The sequence below is a fragment of the Stegostoma tigrinum genome, chromosome 4 (assembly GCF_030684315.1).
Source record: "Stegostoma tigrinum isolate sSteTig4 chromosome 4, sSteTig4.hap1, whole genome shotgun sequence".
NCBI lineage: Eukaryota > Metazoa > Chordata > Chondrichthyes > Orectolobiformes > Stegostomatidae > Stegostoma > Stegostoma tigrinum.
In genome coordinates, this window is record NC_081357.1 from 100,633,285 (window position 1) to 100,652,812 (window position 19,528).

Consider the following 19,528-nt stretch of genomic DNA (forward strand, 5'->3'; position numbering starts at 1 on the left):
AAAAATTAAACAAAATCCAAACAAGTTTCCGAGTTGAATTTCACTTGTGGCATCTTTACATTATAACTCCATTTTTTTGATTCTTGTAATTATTTTGTGAATTGTACCCCTTTACTACAGCTACTAATGAAAAATGCAAAGCAAGAGTAGGTCATTTTAAAAATCAGTTTTTAAAATGGATAGACTTTGTTTTCAATGGTTATACTTTATTGAAAACATTTTGAGTAAAAGATTTTAAAAAATCATCTAAGAATGACACAAAGGGGGGATAAGGATTCAATATGTATTGTAACTGCCCAAATCCAGAACACCAGGCACGCACTGACCTTCACATTCAAGATTAAAGTTATATGTTTTGCTAACATCAATTTCAAGGTCACAATCAAATTAATGGATTTTCTGTTAGCAAAAGGTTTTTCTTAGAGTTACTTTCTTAGAGTTTTTTTAATTCAAATACAATTGATTCGACTATTCTACCATTGAAAGCAACTTGCGCAGATGCAGTTCCACTAGGACCACTGTACTCACCAACAGGAAAGGTTGCAGGCTATCCAACTGCCATAATTCAATCCAAATCCATCTACATTCAAGATCTACACGCATATATGCGCATTTCATCAGCAATCAGAAGAACGAATTGCCTGGTTCAGTTTCCCTGTCTTTCCAAGGGGGCAATGACATCAGCTAAATCAGCAGATTAAACTTTGGGCCTGTTCCACATGGTTCAGTCGCACATCAGGCCAGTATATTTACCTTGAGGGAAGGACACTTGCCTTACCTTCATTCTCAATTACTTCACGCCATTCTTTATGCAATGAAAATAATTCTGAGAACTTATAAAAGAAAAATCTGGTGAGCTATTTAGTGCAGCCAACATCTGTTTGTGTATAGATGGTTGGTTACTAGGTGAATTTAAACTGTAAATATAAGAACAGAGGAATGAGAAAGGCTAATTCAAACCATTCACTCTGCTCCTTCCTCTAGCTCCTGTTTCAGGACACATACTGACTAATTTTTCATATTTTCCCTCTTCCACACCCTGATGAAACAGGAATTAGTCCAGTTTCCTCCTAAATGCCTCAATCTAACTAGTAGTTGTGGTGCAACTGTCAAGACTCCAACTCAGTTCAATTCCACTTTAGTTTAGTTTATAATCTCATATACTTCAATTCTCCCTCCCTGATTTTGCAACATGCAGCAGTTTGCTCCATGTTAGTGTCTCCCTTCCTTATCTTGAAATCATGAACCATTACAGCATTAATTGCATGCAGCCATGAATTCTCTGAATGAGTCTTTGTCAGCTCTGTAGAAAAGGAGCTTACTGTACAGGCAGCAGGGAGATCAATCATAAACTAATGAGAGAAGAAGTTGTTTTCAAATGACTTCACACTGAAGGCACAATCAATGTTTTAGGCATTTATATTTTATTGAAAGAAAAAGACATTCAATTTTGGTGCAATGTTGAAGGGTAATGACATCCCAGGATAAAAGAAATGAAAGATAGTCCATAATTCCCATTATATTTATATTTTGCTTGTGCTTTACTGATTAAAACTACTAAGTTTATTTTGTGATCTGAATTTATTTTCTCTCCAATTTTCTCCTATCTCTATTCTTCAGGAGAGTTCAGTCAATTTGGCAGGCTTTTTGGCAGTGGTGATGGGATAGCGAATGTCAGAAGTAATCCTGTCCTCATATTATGGCTAAAAAGCACAGGTTTCCAGAAAACAATCAACAGACAGTAAACAACCAGAAGAACTTTTGACAAATTTTCTCTTACACATTGGTAACGGAGACCAACTAATTCATCTCAGCTCGGGCCTGACATTTGTGAACAAAGATCAAGGATCTTCCAGGCCTATATGCCACATTCACAAACAAGGTAGTGTGTTTCCCAATCAGGAGATGCATAGGTGTTTAATTGTTTTAAGTAGTTCGTGGACACTTCAGTTCACACAAACTGAACTTTACCATTTTTCAGTCAGTCACATGATTTAATTTGCCAGCTTCCGTTTTTGTTACTTTAATAGATGACCAACCAAATTTCCAGAAAACAAAAACCATGATTGAAGTGCAACAACGTAACCATCCATTATATGTCAAGTGCTAATTATGCCTCCTGGAGAAAGGCCCCTTTAACTAATGATGTATAGGCATAGTAAGGCCATCTGGTCTACTTGAAAATGGTGCATGTTTGGGGGAAATGTTTATTCTTCAAAGTAAGTGATTAGGGGGGATAAAATGCCTAAAAAGCCACCGCTGTCTGAGTTCTCAAGTTCCTCTAAGCCATAGGCATCCTGCTCTCGCGTTAACTGTTCCAATTCCTCATCTGAAGAGGAAGGGCAGGTAAGGACAATGCGAGGCATCTTGAGGGTAGAGTTAGGATCAAGACAGGAAGTGATGAAGCATGAAAATCAGGGACAAATATGAGGGAGCAAAATAAAATACACAAAAGAAGAAAGCAAAAAATTAAAATCAAGGTGGTGATATTTAAACAACATGTAATAGAAAGAAATAATCAGATATCTAAAATAATTAAGTAATTATACACAACTGAAGGCAATGAAGAAATACTACAAATTTGAACTAATTTCAAACAACAGGTTTTAAAATCAGTTTACTGAACACAAACACTTTTCTAACGTGCATCTCCATTCTTAACTGCTCTTCTTGAGGAGGCTGGAGATGGTAGGGGCACAGTCTGAAATCAATCTAATCTAACAAAGATGAAAAGCTCAGAGCAAAGGCACAGTTATGCGTGAATGCAAAAACAATAGATCAATTCAGTGTTCACAGCTGCCTATTACATTATTAGTTTTCAAATCATTTAGCTATTTTCTCACCTCAAAGAGTTAAAGGGAATAAACCATTTTGTTATTGAATATTTTACACTCCTCAAAGTCACATAAATTTCTCACTGATTAAGGTCATCTGAATAAACAACAAACAGTGCAGAAAGGATGGTGATTTTAGATTAGATTTAGATTAGATTCCCTACAGTGGGGAAACAGGCCCTTCAGCCCAACAAATCCAGACCGCCCCTTGAAGCACCCCACCTAGACCCATCCCCCTATAGCCCACACATCCCTGAACACTACGGGCAATTTAGCATGGCCGGTCCACCTAGCCTCCACATCTCTGGACTGTGGAAAGAAACCGAAGCACCCGGAGAAAACCCACGCAGACACAGGGAGAATGTGCAAACTCCACACAGTCACCCAAGGCTGGGATTGAACCCGGGTCCCTGGCGCTATGAGGCTGTAGTGCTAACCACTGAGCCACCATGCCGCGCCGTGAATTGGTTTCATCAAGTATGGATGGATGGATAATGCCGAAGAATGCTTTGCTATCCACTCAATCCATCTAGGATTCTCAATAACCATTACACAAATCGGGTATGTTCAGAGGAATTCCAATTCAGAGCTCTCATTGGATTTAACCAATAATTTGTTTCAAGTCTAGTATTTGATAGACACATTGGATGCAAATTATTCTTCCCCTCATGCCCACCTTGTGCAAGGTTACTCAGATTGGATATAATTATGGACAATTTTTCGTTATTAACTACTCCAAAACAGTAATTGACTGAGACTTTATAGTTGCCAAACGACAACTGTAGCACCTCAATTCAAACTGGTTTTGATCTCTATACTTAAGAATTAAACAACGTTGCTCTCATTTAATATGTTCCAGGTCTCCTAGAATGGCAAAACTCATCAAATATTAGCATACAAATAGAAAATCATTTAAGTAGTACAGAGCAATGCATCAGCAATATCAAGATTCTTAGCATTATTAATTTCATAATTTAGAGTTTAAATAAAATCTACATCACGAACATCAGATTGGTTCCAAAAACAAAGTTGCTGGAAAACCTCAGCAAGTCTGACAGCATCTGTGGAGGAGAAAGCAGTTAACGTTTCGGATCTGGTGACACTTCCTCAGAACTGATGGTGGCTGGGAAAACAACAGTTGATCTGCAGAAAATAAGGAGGTGGGTGGGGTAGGGAGCAAACGATAGGATAGAGCCCAAAGAGAGAGAAAGACAGTTGGACAAAGGAGTTGCTGACGATCAGGCTTGGAGGGTGAGCAGTTGTTAATGGGGACTGTTAGTGACTAGCAACAGGGAGTGTGTAGTGGCAGGCTATGTGGTAACAAGGCCTGGTGTGTGGGGTGGGGGACTGGGACATGGGAGAGCTTAGGCCCTAAAATTATTGAACTCAACATTGAGTCCGGAGGGCTGTAGGGTCCCCAAGCGGAAAATGAGGTGTTGTTCCTCCAGCTTGTGCTGGGCTTCATTGGAACACTAACAAGCTGGAGAGAGAGAGATGTTGGCCAGGGAGCAAAGTGGTGATTAGATTGGTTCCCCCCAATTTGTTGTAAACTTCTCCAGTTGGAGGAGAGAAAATCGTCTAGCCAATCATGTTGTTGTCACCCTATGTGACTCATGCTTGTTTCAATTTCTCTGCTCCTTCTCTGTACTTTACCCTCTGAAGTGAGATTGTTTAATTTGTGAATAAGGTTTCTGGTCAAGGCCTGGGAGTTGTGCTAGGAACTGGTGATGAATTGAACTAACCATTGGACTAAAGGAAAATGGAAATCGTCTCCCCAAGTGTTGACCCGCCTTGTTATTAATATTATTAATAAAACACTTTAAAATTGTTCTCAAACAGCTTTGAGAGTCCTATCCCAAGATAGCAATGGAGGAATTCATGTAACAAATGCATAAAACTGTAAAGAACAAGTTTACAATTTTATTTTGTATGGGGAAATTTCCCTCACAAAGAACAAGGCAGCCAAAAATACACCATTGGTCATAAATTGCTACAGTCCTTGCTTTCTCCATTTTTAAATTGTTTTAATATTTCTTCTGCTGTAATTTTTCTGATTTATTTTCCAATTCAAATAATGCTAACTGACTTGTCAATTTCTAGTGGTGTTGCTGGTTAGATTGAAAGAATGGTTTGTTTTTCCCCTTTTAATGATCAATTTTCTATTTCCATTTCAGTCATTGAATTTGAGCGTAATGTCCACATAGCGGAAATATACTTAGCGTATGCACCATGTTTAAGGGTTTGATTAGATTTGGCTAGAGTATCCCATGTTGCCAAGCACAGTTTAAGTTCATATGAGGACTGCTGAAAATTTTGAAACAGAGAGCACGAGCCATACTTCACTATGAAGATCATTTAACAACTGATTCAAAAGTAGAAATTGTTCTTGGGGATAATTATGCCTTGAACTTTTTTGATACAGCACCTACAATGACCTAACATTGTATACAGTATACTTGAATACTTTAAGATCTCAGCTAATTTCTTTAAATTATTGGTTTTCCAAAACACAAAGTCAGAGCTTTTATAGTCGTTACTAATAGTGAGATATTTCTATAATTCACAGGATTATTACAATATAGGGGGCGGCTATTTAGTCCATCCTGTTAGCAGTCCAAATGAGCTGCTCTGTAAAGACAATTTTCCTGACTTCTCTCTATAAACCTGCACAATGCTCCTTTTCAAATAATCATCTACTTCTCTTCTGAATGTGGTTGTTGAACCTGCAACCACTATGCACTCAAACAAGTCTATTCCAGGCTGTTAAACACTCACTGCATGAGAATGAATTTTCCTAATGTCATTTTTGTTTCCTTTATTAACATTTTAAACATTGTACCATTTCTTTCTTGATGCCTCAAAACTGTAGGAAAAAGTTGCTACTCACTGGCATTGCGTGGTTCACAATACAGAACGAGGTGTTACTTTGCGGCATTTCACTTGCAGATTTAGTGGTGTGGTTCTTCAACGTTACAGATTCAGATTCCTGACATTAAAATATTGAAGGAAAAGTTAATGAGGCATTATACATCTCTCTCTCACACACGTACATTTGTCAGAGTCTGTAAAAGCAAATTGTTCTTTGGTGAAATTTAATGACATTGAAGACCTTATCTCAACGACTTTTTCTCATTTTGTCCATACATTGAAGAGTTATAGCAAGGGGACTAATCCAAGAGTGACAGGACTGTCTACAGCGCCACCTCATGGATTTGGCAAAGAATGAACAGAAAAGAAAACTCACTCAAAGGACTACCACGGAATAGTTTTACTCGGATTTAGGAAATGGAAGTATAATTGTACCTATCTATTGAACTGCGTTCCTTCACAACCTCACTAATTTCCTTCATCAGTCAAGGAAACGTGACTTTAAGCTGTGCGGAGCAGGTTACCACAAATTCAAACCTTTCAATTTCCGTCACCTCCAGCAAGATGCCCCCACTAGACACGTATTCCCCTCCCCTCCTTTGTCCAACTTGGGTAGGGATCGTTCCATCTGGTCCACTCTTTCTTCACCTCCAACGCCAACCTCCCACCCACTGCCCCACTGCATCTTCCCCTGAAACCAGCAAAGGTGCAACACCTGCCCATTTACCTCCTCCCTTCCCGGTATCCAAAGGCCCAAATGTACCTTCCAGGTGGAGCAACACTTCACCTGCACTTCCTAGAATCTAGTCTACTGCATTCAGTGCTCACAAGGTGGTCTCCTCTACATTGCAGAAACCAAGCGTTCACTAGGTGACCGCTTTACAGAATGTCTTTGTTTTGCTCGCCAAAATGATCCTGTGCTACCTGTTGCCTGCCACTTTAACACACCACCCTGTTCCCTCTCCATCTCAGGCTTACTGCAGTGTTCCAGCGAAGCACTGCTCAAGGTGGAAGAACAACATCTCATTTTCCTCCTGGAGACACTGCAGCCCTCTGGATTCAACACGGAGTTCAATAATTTTAAGGTCTGAACTCTCCCATGTCCTAGCCCCCAATGCTACATACCAGGCTTTGTTATCACATAGACTGACACTACACACGACCTATTGTTAGTCACTAACAGTCTCCATTAATAACTACTCACCCTCCTAGCCAGATCATTATCAACTCCTTTGTCTATCCAACTGCTCTTCTCTCTCTTTGGGCTTTATCCAATCGTTTACACCCTACCCAACCCACCGTCCCTATATTCTGCATTTAAACCAACATGTTCCCAGCTACCATCAGTTCTGAAGAAGGTCACCAGACCTAAAACATTAACTCTGATTTTTTCTGCTGCCAGACCTGCTGTGCTTCTCCAGCAACTTCTGCTTTTTGTTCCTGATATACAGCCTCCGCAGTTCTTTTGGTTTTTATTCATTCTTTGAACTGACTGATTTTACTGAGTAGGCTGGGATTATACTCATTGGAATTCAGAAGAATGAGGGGAGATCTTGTAGAAATATATAAGATTATGAAGAGAATAGATAGGGTGGAAGCAGGGAGGTTGTTTCCAACAGCAGGTGAAACTAGGACTGAGGGCATTGCCTCAAAATAAAGGAAAGCAGATATAGGACTGGGGTCAGGAGGAACTTCTTCGCCCAAAGGGTTGTGAACCTGTGGAATTCCTTGCCCAGTGAAGCGGTTGAAGCTACCTTGCTGAATGCGTTTAAGGTAAGGCTAGATAAATTTTTATCAGCAAAGGAATTAAGGGTTATGGTGTGTGGGTGGGTAAGTGGAGCTGAGCCTCAACAAGATCAGCCAAGATCTTATTGAATGGTGGGGCAGGCTCGAGGGGCCGAATGGCCTACTCCTGCTCCCAGCTCTTATATTCTTATGTATTGTGACATTGTTCTTGAAAACTTCCTGTTCAATTATTATTCAATAATCCCCTAAAATCAGCATGTATATGAACAGATTATATGTGTATACGCAAGGCACACCAATGCTCATTTGGTTGTACTCAATGAACCTGTAAAAGATAAGGGTATGTATGATAGAGGAAATGGAATGGTTGGAACAATAACATAACCAAGGTCATAATTAGTTCACTTCAAATCAGATGCACAAGCTTTACTTACTAAGCTATTCTCATTGCATGTAGATACTGCTTTTCCTTCAAGAAAGAAATTGCCAATTTCGAGTTGCTCGTGGATGGCAGATTCCTGAGTTATAAAACAGGACTGCTCAGTCTGATGAGGTTTCATGATATCTGTTTCACCATTGTTTGAGTCAGAAGTAACTGTGCCATCACTTGTCACAAATCTGTCCCTCAAAATTATTATCTTAATTACAGCCCCTGAATTCCTCAAGGCATTCACTGCTTCATGATGGGTAACGTTTTGCAGATTTATTCCATTGACCTGCAAAACAAAGACATTGTTGACATTTGCCATTAACAACTTTGGAAGACCCTGTTACCAGAAGTTAGTGAATGTTGTATTTTAAAAACAATTCAGGCAAGATTCAAAGATTCTCTACCCCATTTCCTGGCAAGAACAGAGAAACAGCTGCACAATTATCAACAAGGTTCAGATTCTGCTCAAATTCTGTTGGGTGGACCTTGAACAAGGCAGCCAGCAATCCTGTGCAAGCCATATTTAAATCAAGTCCAACATCCCAAATATTATTTTTTTAGACCAATTGATGCCATACATACATGCCTCACTCATTGACCTATGGTGTACAGCAGCCTTAGTGGGGTCTTTAAAGGGGTCACTGCAGAACTGCAAAAATAGGCCCTTTTTCTCTTGGACTTCATTTTTGTGCCATCAGAAGGCGCAGGCATGTACTTATGGTCCATCTTTAGACAGCCTCCCTCACATTCGTCTCCTGCAATCCTACTAGTTTGTAACAGTGGCAAGCCTGGAGTAGGGTTTGGCCTATTACCCAGTTTCTGTGATCACAAGCTGCCTTGAAGCAATGTTGAGCACTCGCAGATGCTTGGCAGCATGGTTATAAGGTCCAATCAAAAACTGATCAGGTCTCTGAACCTCATTGTGGTCATCAGAGGCAACATCATCTGGTTTGCACAGTAAACATAGTCAAGCCCACATACGTCCCACAGAGTAATTATTCTAATCATGAAGGAAACCTATGGAATATTGGAATTGATATAAAGCCAAGGTTGGCCCTCCTCCGAGAACTAATACCAAGTGTGAAAACTAGGGTAAACTGCTTTTCAGCACCTTCTAGTGTTTAATCAAAATGAATCCCGACGCTCACTTTAAAATCAACAATTTATTTAACTCCAAAAATGAAGAAATTAACTAAACTATTAACAAACGGTATAAATGCCTTCTAATTACTGGTTATTCCCAAATAAAGCAACAGTCTAATGGTATGCTGTTCCAATAAAGACAAATCCTATTTACCTAAAAATTTTAAAAAAAAATCAGTCTCTAAAAAAATAGCCAAGCTACATGTCTTCCAGAATGCTCTGTGCCTTCTCCGTCAATTCTTCTGTCAGGAATCCCCTCTCCATCAATTTGCCTCTCAGAAATGTTAACTAGTTGTGCCATTGATACCTTAATTTTAGATGGTGCTTTCTTTAAGACTTATAGAACGTAGAACATTACAGCACAGTACAGGCCCTTCGGCCCTCGATGTTGTGCCAACCTGTCATACCGATCTCAAGCCCATCTAACCTACACTATTCCATGTATGTCCATATGCTTATCCAATGACGACTTAAATGTATCTAAAGTTGGCGAATCTACGACCGTTGCAGGCAAAGCATTCCATTCCCTTACTACTCTGAGTAAAAAAACTACCTCTGACATCTGTCCTATAACTTTCACCCCTCAATTTAAAGCTATGCCCCCTCGTGCTCGCCATCACCATCCTAGGAAAAAGGCTCTCCCTATCCACCCTATCTAACCCTCTGATTATTTTATATGTTTCAATTAAGTCACCTCTCAACCTTCTTCTCTCTAATGAAAACAGCCTCAAGTCCCTCAGCCTTTCCTCATAAGACCTTGCCTCCATACCAGGCAACATCCTAGTAAATCTCCTCTGCACCCTTTCCAAAGCTTCCACATCCTTCTTATAATGCGGTGACCAGAACTATACACAATACTCCAAGTGCGGCCGCACCAGAGTTTTGTACAGCTTCACCATAACCTCTTGGTTCCGGAACTCGATCCCTCTATTAATAAAAGCTAAAACACTATATGCCTTCTTAACAGCCCTGTCAACCTGGGTGGCAACTTTCAAGGAACTGTGTACATGGACACCGAGATCTCTCTGTTCATCGACACAACTGAGAATCTTACCATTAGCCCTGCACTTTGCCTACCAAAGTGCATCACCTCACACTTGTCTGCATTAAACTCCATTTGCCACCTCTCAGCCCAGCTCTGCAGCTTATCTATGTCTCTCTGCAACCTACAGCATCCTTCGTCACTATCCACAACTCCACCGACCTTAGTGTCGTCTGCAAATTTACTAACCCATCCTTCTACGCCCTCATCCAGGTCATTTATAAGAATGGCAAACAGCAGTGGACTCAACACCGACCCTTGCGGCACACCACTTGTAACTGGTCTCCAGGATGAACATTTCCCATCAACTACCACCCTCTGTCTTCTTTCAGCAAGCCAATTTCCGATCCAAACTGTTATATCTCCCACAATTCCATTCCTCTGAATTTTGTACAATAGCCTACTGTGGGGAACCTTATCAAACGCCTTGCTGAAATCCATATACACCACATCAACCGGTTTACTCTCATCTACCTGTTTGGTCACCTTCTCAAAGAACTCAATAAGGTTTGTGAGGCACGACCTTCCCTTCACAAAACTGTGCTCACTATCCCTAATCAAGTTATTCTTTTCTAGATGATTATAAATCCTATCCCTTATAACCTTTTCCAACACTTTACCAACAACTGAGGTAAGGCTCACTGGTCTATAATTACCAGGGTTGTCTCTACTCCTCTTCTTGAACAGGGGAACCACATTTCCTGTCCTCCAGTCATCTGGCACTATTCCTGTAGACAATGACGAGTTAAAGATCAATGCCAAAGGCTCAGCAATCTCCCCCCTGGCTTCCCAGAGGATCCTAGGATAAATCTCATCCAGCCCAGGGGACTTATCTATCTACACCCTCTGTAGGATTTCTAATACTTAGAGGAGACAGTGTGCCAGTGATTGTCTTTTGAGAGCTGAGGGCTACTAACTCTGGCAGATGACAGTTAGCTCTCCTATTTTTGTCTAACTGCCTTCTTCCTTTATACACTTGATGGCATATCAATTTCTTACACTAAGATTGGTCCTGTATTGACAAAAACCTTTAAATTTAATTGGCTTTTGGTATCTAACTGCCTGGTTCAACCTGATTGACTGAATTCAAAACTTCTTTTTTTGGTAAAAACTGCTGCTTGGCTAGCTAACTTTATGGACTTTTGATACAAATGTTTGAATTTGGTGCTCTCTGAATACTTGCAAACTTTCAAGCTGCTGCTCACAGACATCTGTTTTAACTCACCAAGCATAGAAAAGGCACATCATCTTTTAAAGGGACCATGCAATGCTTTCCACTGTAAGATTTTACAAACACAAAATTCTAACTTCTTGCCTCCTATTCCACAAGTACTCAACCCAACATCACAAGAGTTAGACAGGTTTCCTGACTTGTTGAAGAACAATTTCAACAATTTCATTTGTATCATTCCAGGATCTTAATGTTGATGTTTAACTTTTGTGTGAAAGTAGATGAAGGACAATAGTAAGTAGTTTGAAATAACTATTCAGGATATTTAGAGGTGGATAGTGATCCAACATATGTGATATTGCAAGTTGATGACTAAATGTTGAAGTAGAGTCAAAGATGTATAATTGTTATTATAATATAATCTTGTGCAGGTTTCTTTAGTTCAGTTTTATTAAAAGCTCATTTTTAAGTTCCATGGGGATTATGTACCACATTTGTTTCTGCAAAAGCCATGGGCACTCAACAACAACAGGTTTTATTTGGCCTATTCATGTTCCACAATATTTAGTGGCAATTACGGTAAGGATATTGCCAGGTGTTTTAGTGAGCTGGTGAGGGGAGCCGGCAGACAATAGTTGGAGAGTGTTTCTGCCAGCAGCTCATTTCATAGTGATTTCACGTGGGTGTTTTCTCTCAAACTGTAGCTGGAATAAACAGCACATTTCACGTATGTGAGATAATAGCAATGTGCTGAACTTTATTCTGGGCTCAAGCACTGGTAAAAGTAATTAAAGTTTAATGTCGAGCTTTACTTCAAATGATTCTGCAGTTATGTAATAGCAGTGACATTAAAAGTGAATGACATGCCCTATAGAGGGAACTCTTAGAGCAAATGTTTACCTTTCCTTTCAGCACTATTTACCAATTATTTTATGAATAATTTAATGATTGTGAATATCATTTAATTGTGTCAGGAAAGACTTGAAGAATCAGATTTCATGATATGCAAGGGAACCTGCCCATGGACTGAAATGTATTCTTTATGCTGTGCTCAATTCAATAAAGTAACTACAAGCCCCTTAAACAATGGCAGTAGGAACTATCAAAGCCATGTCTGCAGCTTTCATCAATAGCTTAACTACCCAAACTATAAGGCACTCAAAGCAAAGGGGGGGAAATCCTCTTGCTTACGTACTAACATGTCCTGACATAATGAGGAAACTTTCATTCCTCCTAAGTACAAACAAACGGATAAGGTCCATTGCAAGTACAATGAAGCTCAACAATAGACATTTGAGTCGTTTACGTTGTTTTGAATGCCAGATACCCTTTCCCCACATCTTTCTCTCTCCTTTCTCCATTAACGTATCCTGTTGCCTTCAGCCCATTGGAATCGTTTACATTAAATTTTATTCCATAAATCCCATGCCCCTTGTCCAAACTCCCTTCCTATTCCTAAATTCCAACTTCTGTGCTAAACTTTAAAAGACATAGCCAGATCGGTGGAATGGGCAGACCATTGACAGGTGTAATGTAACAGAAGTGCAAAGACATTCTTAATGGTAGGAAGAATAGGGAGAGACAACATAATGAGCCAAATTCTAAAGGGGATGCAAGAGCAGATAGAATTGGAAGCACAAGTCATTGACAGTGGCAGGGCACATTGACAGCACAAGTGAAAAAGCAAAGAAGTTCCTGCACTTAAAAACAGGGCCATAGCGTACAAAAAAGCAAGAAAGTTACTATAAACCTGTTATCACAATTATATTAAATATGGACTACATATTTTTGGACAAATTTGTTCAATTTAAGACCTGGGTCTTCCTTCGACTGGAATGGTTTTAAAAAGGAATGAAAAACACTGAGTTTAAAATGGCCGAGGTATCACATGAACACTTAAAATTAGCAAAGTTTCAGGAAATCAGAATGGATTAGACAACAGCACCCAATCCGAAATGAACACTTTATCCAAAAGCAATGAAACTAGTTAGGAACGCCTAATGGATTGCACAAAATGGCTCTCATCGCTTATTTCAATTCACCATTTACAGGAATATTTACAGCTGCAGAGAACCTTGTCTTCTGTAGACACAAAGTACATAAATAAGCTGCTTTTCAAGCAAACAAGTTACCAGAACCTGATGGCCTACTCCTGGGGGTTCGAGAGGAAGGAGCTAAAGAGATAGTGGAGGCAATATCTGCAGCTCAGATTCCAGCTCAAGCTGCAAACAGTTATTACAGATTCATTTGCTCTTGATCATATTAGTGTCCAGCTGCTTCCACATGTTGCAGCAGCAACACATCACCTGCCTACCCACACATTTGACTTAATTTACTTGCTCTAAATTGCTTGGGCTTTAGACTTTGTTGCAATATTTCATTTTCATAAACTAAAGAGAAAAAAAATTACCAATAACATCTAGCTTTTTTTAAAAAAGAGAGAAAAAAAGCATTGGAGACCTCAACTGAAGACTTTATTTTAAATATTAGAACTGTTTAGCATTCCTACTCATCAATCAGCTTTTATCCCCACATTTACGTCACATCATAGTTCGTGATGCCTCTCCACCACTAGTCTCAATGGAGGTAGTTGTTCCACGCCTTTTATCCTCTTCCACTCACCTCTCAGTCCAGAGAACTTACATTTTGCAGTAAACCCTAGTTAGAGATCCTCTGTCCCCTTTTGCAGCAACTTTCCATTTTGAACCGATTTGCCAACGGTATACTCAGGTCACTCAGTATTTATCTCTCACTGTTGAAGTTTCCTCACACTGATCATATCTCTTGCTGACCCCTCATCACTGGCTGTAACACCATATAAACTTAAGTTCAACTTCACCTGGAATATTGCATCTGGTCCTGAGTACCTGGGCTAACCTTTCATCATCAACATATTAAAAGTTCAGAGGATAGAATCAAATGCACATTCCTAAGAGCCTACTGGAAACTACCTCCATGTATCAGAAAGCAAGCAATGTACAATCCCATGATTAGATTAGATTCCCTACTGTGTGGAAACAGGCCCTTCGGCCCAACAAGTCCACACCGCCCTTTTGAAGCATCCCATCCAGACCCATTACCATCGCCCTATAACCCACACACCCTTGAACACTACGGGCAACTTAGCATGGCCGATCCACCTAGCCTGCACATCTTTGGACTGTGGGAGGGAACTGGAGCACCCGGAGGAAACCCACGCAGACACGGGGAGAATGTGCAAACTCCACACAGTCGCCCAAGGCTGGAATTGAACCCGGGTCCCTGGTGCTGTGAGGCTGCAGTGCTAACCACTGAGCCACCGTGCTGCCCCAAGCTAGTGAGATTACTCTTTGTGGAGACAGTTTAAGTGAACCTCCAGTTACATCTCATTTATTTCTTTTATTTCTAATTTATCTCTTAACTGCCCGTTTGGCTGTCTGTCTTTGTGTGCAAGTCACAGATAGAATCAAAAATGATTGGGTTTAAATGAGACACATTAATTAGACTATGATTTAAACTTTGCTTTGATAAAACTACTGTATCGTTAATAAATAGTTAAATCTTTTGTTGAAGCTATTAGCCTAGTGGTCTGGTATCAGTTATTCACCAAGTCTGGTTAGTGACTATTGAGGGTCATTGAATATTTTAATTTTACTGTGAATACAGGATTAAGCTGATTTGATTTGGATGCCTGTCTCCATGTTGCAAAAAAATTGCTCAATGAAGTCATTTTTTAATTTTCTACCTTACTATCATTCCTCATTTATTCCCATGCCCATTAATTCACTTAATATCCAAAAAAAAACCAATCTCTTTAAATTGAATGAACTCAATTGCTGAGCTTCTACAGCCCTCTGGGTTAGAAAATTCCAAGAATTCACTCAGTGATCATTAATTAGTCATTATAAAAGCTCACTGTGTACAAATTGGTTGCTGAATTTGCAACATTACAGCAGCGACCACACATCAAAATTACTTCACTGGTTGTCAAGTGCCCTGAAGGCATTCTGAATTTATGAAAGTCACTTTCTTTCCTTTTCCTTACATCTTTGCCAGATTATTTTGATGGATTCAAAGAGGCATCTTAACATAGATCAGCAAGTGTTTCTCAAATTCTTATATTCATGAAAAGAGATCATTGAGAATTGGTAACAAGGAGTTGCAAAAACTTACCTCCAGTACCAGATCACCAACTTGTACACCAGCAAGATCAGCAGGACCCCCCTTCGATACTTTAGAAATGAAGATTCTCTGGCACAAACAACACCATGAATCATTATTTGTTACAATAACATCTTATTTTAGAAATCTGATGTTAGAAAACAATTGTACTCCGAGTCAGGCTACAATTACAGCTAATAGTGAAACCCTCTGTATAAACATGGGAAGCATTTTGTACAGCAGAAGTCAATAATGATATAAAGTATCAAAATACAAATACCTTCTCTCTATATTTCCCTCATGTAACAAATGCAGCATGTTAATACGTAGCATCTGTTCAATACAAACACGATTTTACAATTGTGTGAAATTTCTCTCTGGATTTTAGTTTCAGATGTCTGGAGTATTTATGCCCCCCAGTCATATTTAAGACGAGAGAGAAATTTCAAAGTTTCAATTTTGAAATTTTTGGTTAGTTGCCTCCATTATAAGATAATAAACAGACAGTTGCTGTCAGTACATTTTTAACTAATGCTAAGCCATACAGGGGATTGAAGTTCTACATCCCATCACCAGTCTATTCCATTCAGATCTCAACTGTTGTGGTAATAGCACATAACAATGATCTTGGTATAATCTGGCAACATACTAAAGCAGCATGTAGATGTTTTAAGGAAGGAAAAACACAGCTTTTAGATTTATTAATGGCGATGCAGGGCACCAAACATCCTAATGACCGCCAGAAAATTAGCTTTCTTTGGGGAAAAGTCATAATAATCTTACATTTGAAAAACCATCCATGTTAAGTTAGACTCTGGCCCCTGCATTGCTTTCTTTTATCTAAAAAGTTCTGATCATTTAATTTCTCCTCAGTTGTAGGCAGTCACACTCATGCCCTGCAAGAACTATCTAATGAATGTTGGGACAAAGCTGGCAGTATCACATACTGCGTTATAAGAGCAAGTGCTGAAGAAACTCTGCAGATCTCGCAGCATCTGTGAAGAGAGAAAGAGAGTTAATGTTTAAAATCCAGTAAGACTCTTCTGAAGACAATACATAATTGGACTCAAAACGTTAACTCTTTTTCCTGACTCCACGGACAGTGCTGGACATGCCGAGTTTCTCCAGCGCTTTCTGTCAGATTTCCAGCATCCACAGCATTTTGATTTTATTCAAGTACAGCATGTTGTCTACCTGTACAGCTAAAATATTCCATTCAGTTGCAATACTTGTGTAGGAGGTAGGAATCACTTGAACCAGTGATCAATGAGTCCTTATTTTCTGGCCGCATCTACATTTATTCCTGCTCCACTATTGCTCTGCCCTCCTTCATCCTGCTGAAAGGCCCTTTGCACCCTGCCTGCATGACAGTCAATTTTACCATTCTTTTGGTCTGCTTTACATAATTCTGTTTGAGGTATTTGCCTGATGGTGTTTACTTTCTCACTATTCAGGATCTTTTTGATGCCCCTGTCATCATTGTTGCAGTCCACAGTGACCATTCTTTTGTGTACTTAAAACAGAAAAAGTGTTGGAAATACTTATTAGGTCTGGAAGCATCTGTGGAGAGGGAAACAGAGTTATGAGCATACAAACAAGGAAAGGCCACTCAGCCCTTCAAGCCTGCTCCACTACTCAATAAAGCCATGGCTGATCAACTGTCAATTCTTGCATATCCTTAATCATCATTCATCCCTTTGGTAATCAAGAATCAATCCAGCTCTGCCTTAAAAATATATAAAGATTCTGCATCCACTGCTTTTTGAGAAAGGGAATTCAAAAGACTCTCAATCCTCTGAGAGAAAAGAAAAAGTTTCCTCATCAGAGATAATGGGAACTGCAGATGCTGAAGAACCCAAGATAACAAAGTGTGCAGCTGGATGAACACAGCAGGCCAAGCAGTATCTTAGGAGTGCAAAAGCTGACGTTTCGGGCCTAGACCCTTCATCAGAAAAGAGGGATGGGGAGAGGATTCTGAAATAAATAGAGAGAGAGGGGGAGGTGGACCAAAGATGGATAGAGGAGAAGATACGTGGAGAGGAGAGTATGGGTGGGGAGGTAGGGAGGGAATAGGTCAGTCCAGGGAGGACGGACAGGTAAAGGGGGCGGGGGGGGGGCATTCCCCTTTTCTGATGAAGGGTCTAGGCCTGAAACGTCAGCTTTTGTGCTCCTAAGATGCTGCTTGGCCTGCTGTGTTCATCCAGCTCCATACTTTGTTATCGCGAAGTTTCCTCATCTCTATTTTAAATGGGCATCACCTTATTTTAAACTGTGACCACTAGTTAACATTGAAGAAGAGTCCTATTTGACTCTAACTGAAGAGTGGTAGAAACGTAACCTTTTTGAATTTTAATGAGAGTAGTGGGGTGAAGAGCAAAAGGAGGGGTCTGGGCTTGGGAGAGGTTAAATGACGAACCTGTCCTGGAACAAAAGGCAAAGGAAGTGGTAACAATTGTAAAGAAACAAAGCATTGCCATTTAATCTCTCTTATCCTCAATCCTTCCCTTTTGCTCATCCTCCCCTGCCCCGACTTCACCTGACAGAATTCATCATATTTCCATCTTCTTTCAGTTCTAAAGAAGAATTATTTTCAACCGTAAAATCCTGGCTCCTGTTTCAGTCCACAGATGTTGTCAAATCTGCAAAGCATTTTCAGGAATTTGTTTTTATTGCAGATTTCCAGCATCCACAGTATCTTGCTTTGATTCTACAAAGTATATTTGCCATCAAACATTGTAGGGAACATAACTAAGGCGCTGAATTATTTGCAATGACATACACTTCAATTATGAAATTTCTACGGTCAGAAAACAGCTGAGTATTAATTAAATAGGACTTTACTGTTTATGTTGATTGTAGCGTTGAGGCGAAGAAAGCCCAATACTATCATGTATTATCTTTCACTCTACCCTCCACTCTAGAGCAACATACTCAAGTAATACCTTCTTCTGAAAGTGAAAACAGTTCGCACACATTTAAATACAGCCCGATTTTAACCTATTAAAAACCTACCTAGTGAAACAGAGTTAAAGACGGATCTGGCATTTTCTTGACACATCTATGACTGTGAACTGGTTAACCTGGCAGATATTCCCTGCGCTGAGTCAAAAAGATCAGAGTGTAAAAGTTTACTGCTGTGGTAACTTTCACAGATATTAGACACCCTTGCGATAGGTGATTCACTGTGATATGCTCTCAGGTGAAACTTATGACTTCAGACATGCTGTGGTTGCAGTATCACTGACCTTCAATGCATCTGAGAGTTGGGGTACTCAGAATCCAGAGACCTCAAGTCAGTGAGCTACATTTGATGCATCCACACAAATTAAGCTTTCTCATCTGAATTGTGGACTGACAGTGAAACTCCCTCAGCAATTTCCACCCTCTATTTTGTTTCCTGCAGCTTCAAGTGTACAGTAATAGCAATTGGCGTAGGCTAAACAAAAGTAATGCTGCAACAGAATGCAATGCAGGGAGCACAATCTAATGTAACATGTACATCTGTTCACCAAAAAAATCCTGTAGGGAAATTGACCAAAAATCTTAAAATTTCAACTAATCGTGTGGCAATTTTATACATAGATGTTGTTATACTTAAACATGGATATATTTTTGACTACAGAAATCATGAGTAGGCATCTGAACAATTTTTTTCAAGATTTAAATGGATTCTAACTTCTGGACCCACTTCTGAAGCTATTTTCTGTTCACATTTTGAAACAAAGGGACTTTATTTTTATACATTAAATGATTTTCATGAGACAAATTTAAGTTGTTTGGCAAAGTTTCTGTCACAAAACAAAGTAAATCATTAACAAGGCAAAATCGCCATCATGTATAAGATGAAAATCTAGGCTCATGTTTCAAATGAAAGGTCAAATGAGGGTTCTATACCCAAAATGTTAGAATTCTCTGCTCTGTTGATGACAAAGCTGCCTTGTATTTTTAGATTTTATACTGGTAGATGGGGAGTCAATTTTATTTTAAAGCAATGCATTCCGTCCATTTTTTAACTTTGAAGACATGTCTAGCATGTAGCACAAGACAAGACACTTCTCCACCAATCAACTGTGGAAAGAACAGGACATGGCGTGGGTCAAAGTCCCAATGAAAAATAAAGAAACAGAAATTGCACATAGAGACAGCAGTTGAGG

At 39.6% G+C, this 19,528-nt stretch overlaps 1 protein-coding gene across 2 annotated transcripts in view; it reads right to left on the minus strand.

Annotated features, from left to right (window-relative positions):
* The window catches only part of lrrc1 (leucine rich repeat containing 1), a 228,879-nt gene that overhangs the window by 12,199 nt on the left and 197,152 nt on the right, over positions 1-19,528 (minus strand). Inside the window, exons 18-21 of one of the 2 annotated variants that reach the window (XM_048531313.2) lie at positions 15,387-15,464; positions 7,883-8,164; positions 5,722-5,820; positions 2,193-2,366 (exon numbers count right to left, since the gene is read on the minus strand). In XM_048531313.2, coding sequence (XP_048387270.2) covers positions 2,208-2,366; positions 5,722-5,820; positions 7,883-8,164; positions 15,387-15,464 — 618 coding nt within the window. In that variant the 3' untranslated portion in view covers positions 2,193-2,207. Of the gene's footprint in view, positions 1-2,192; positions 2,367-5,721; positions 5,821-7,882; positions 8,165-15,386; positions 15,465-19,528 lie in introns of those variants that run through there. The other variant, XM_059645575.1, reaches the window with a different exon arrangement.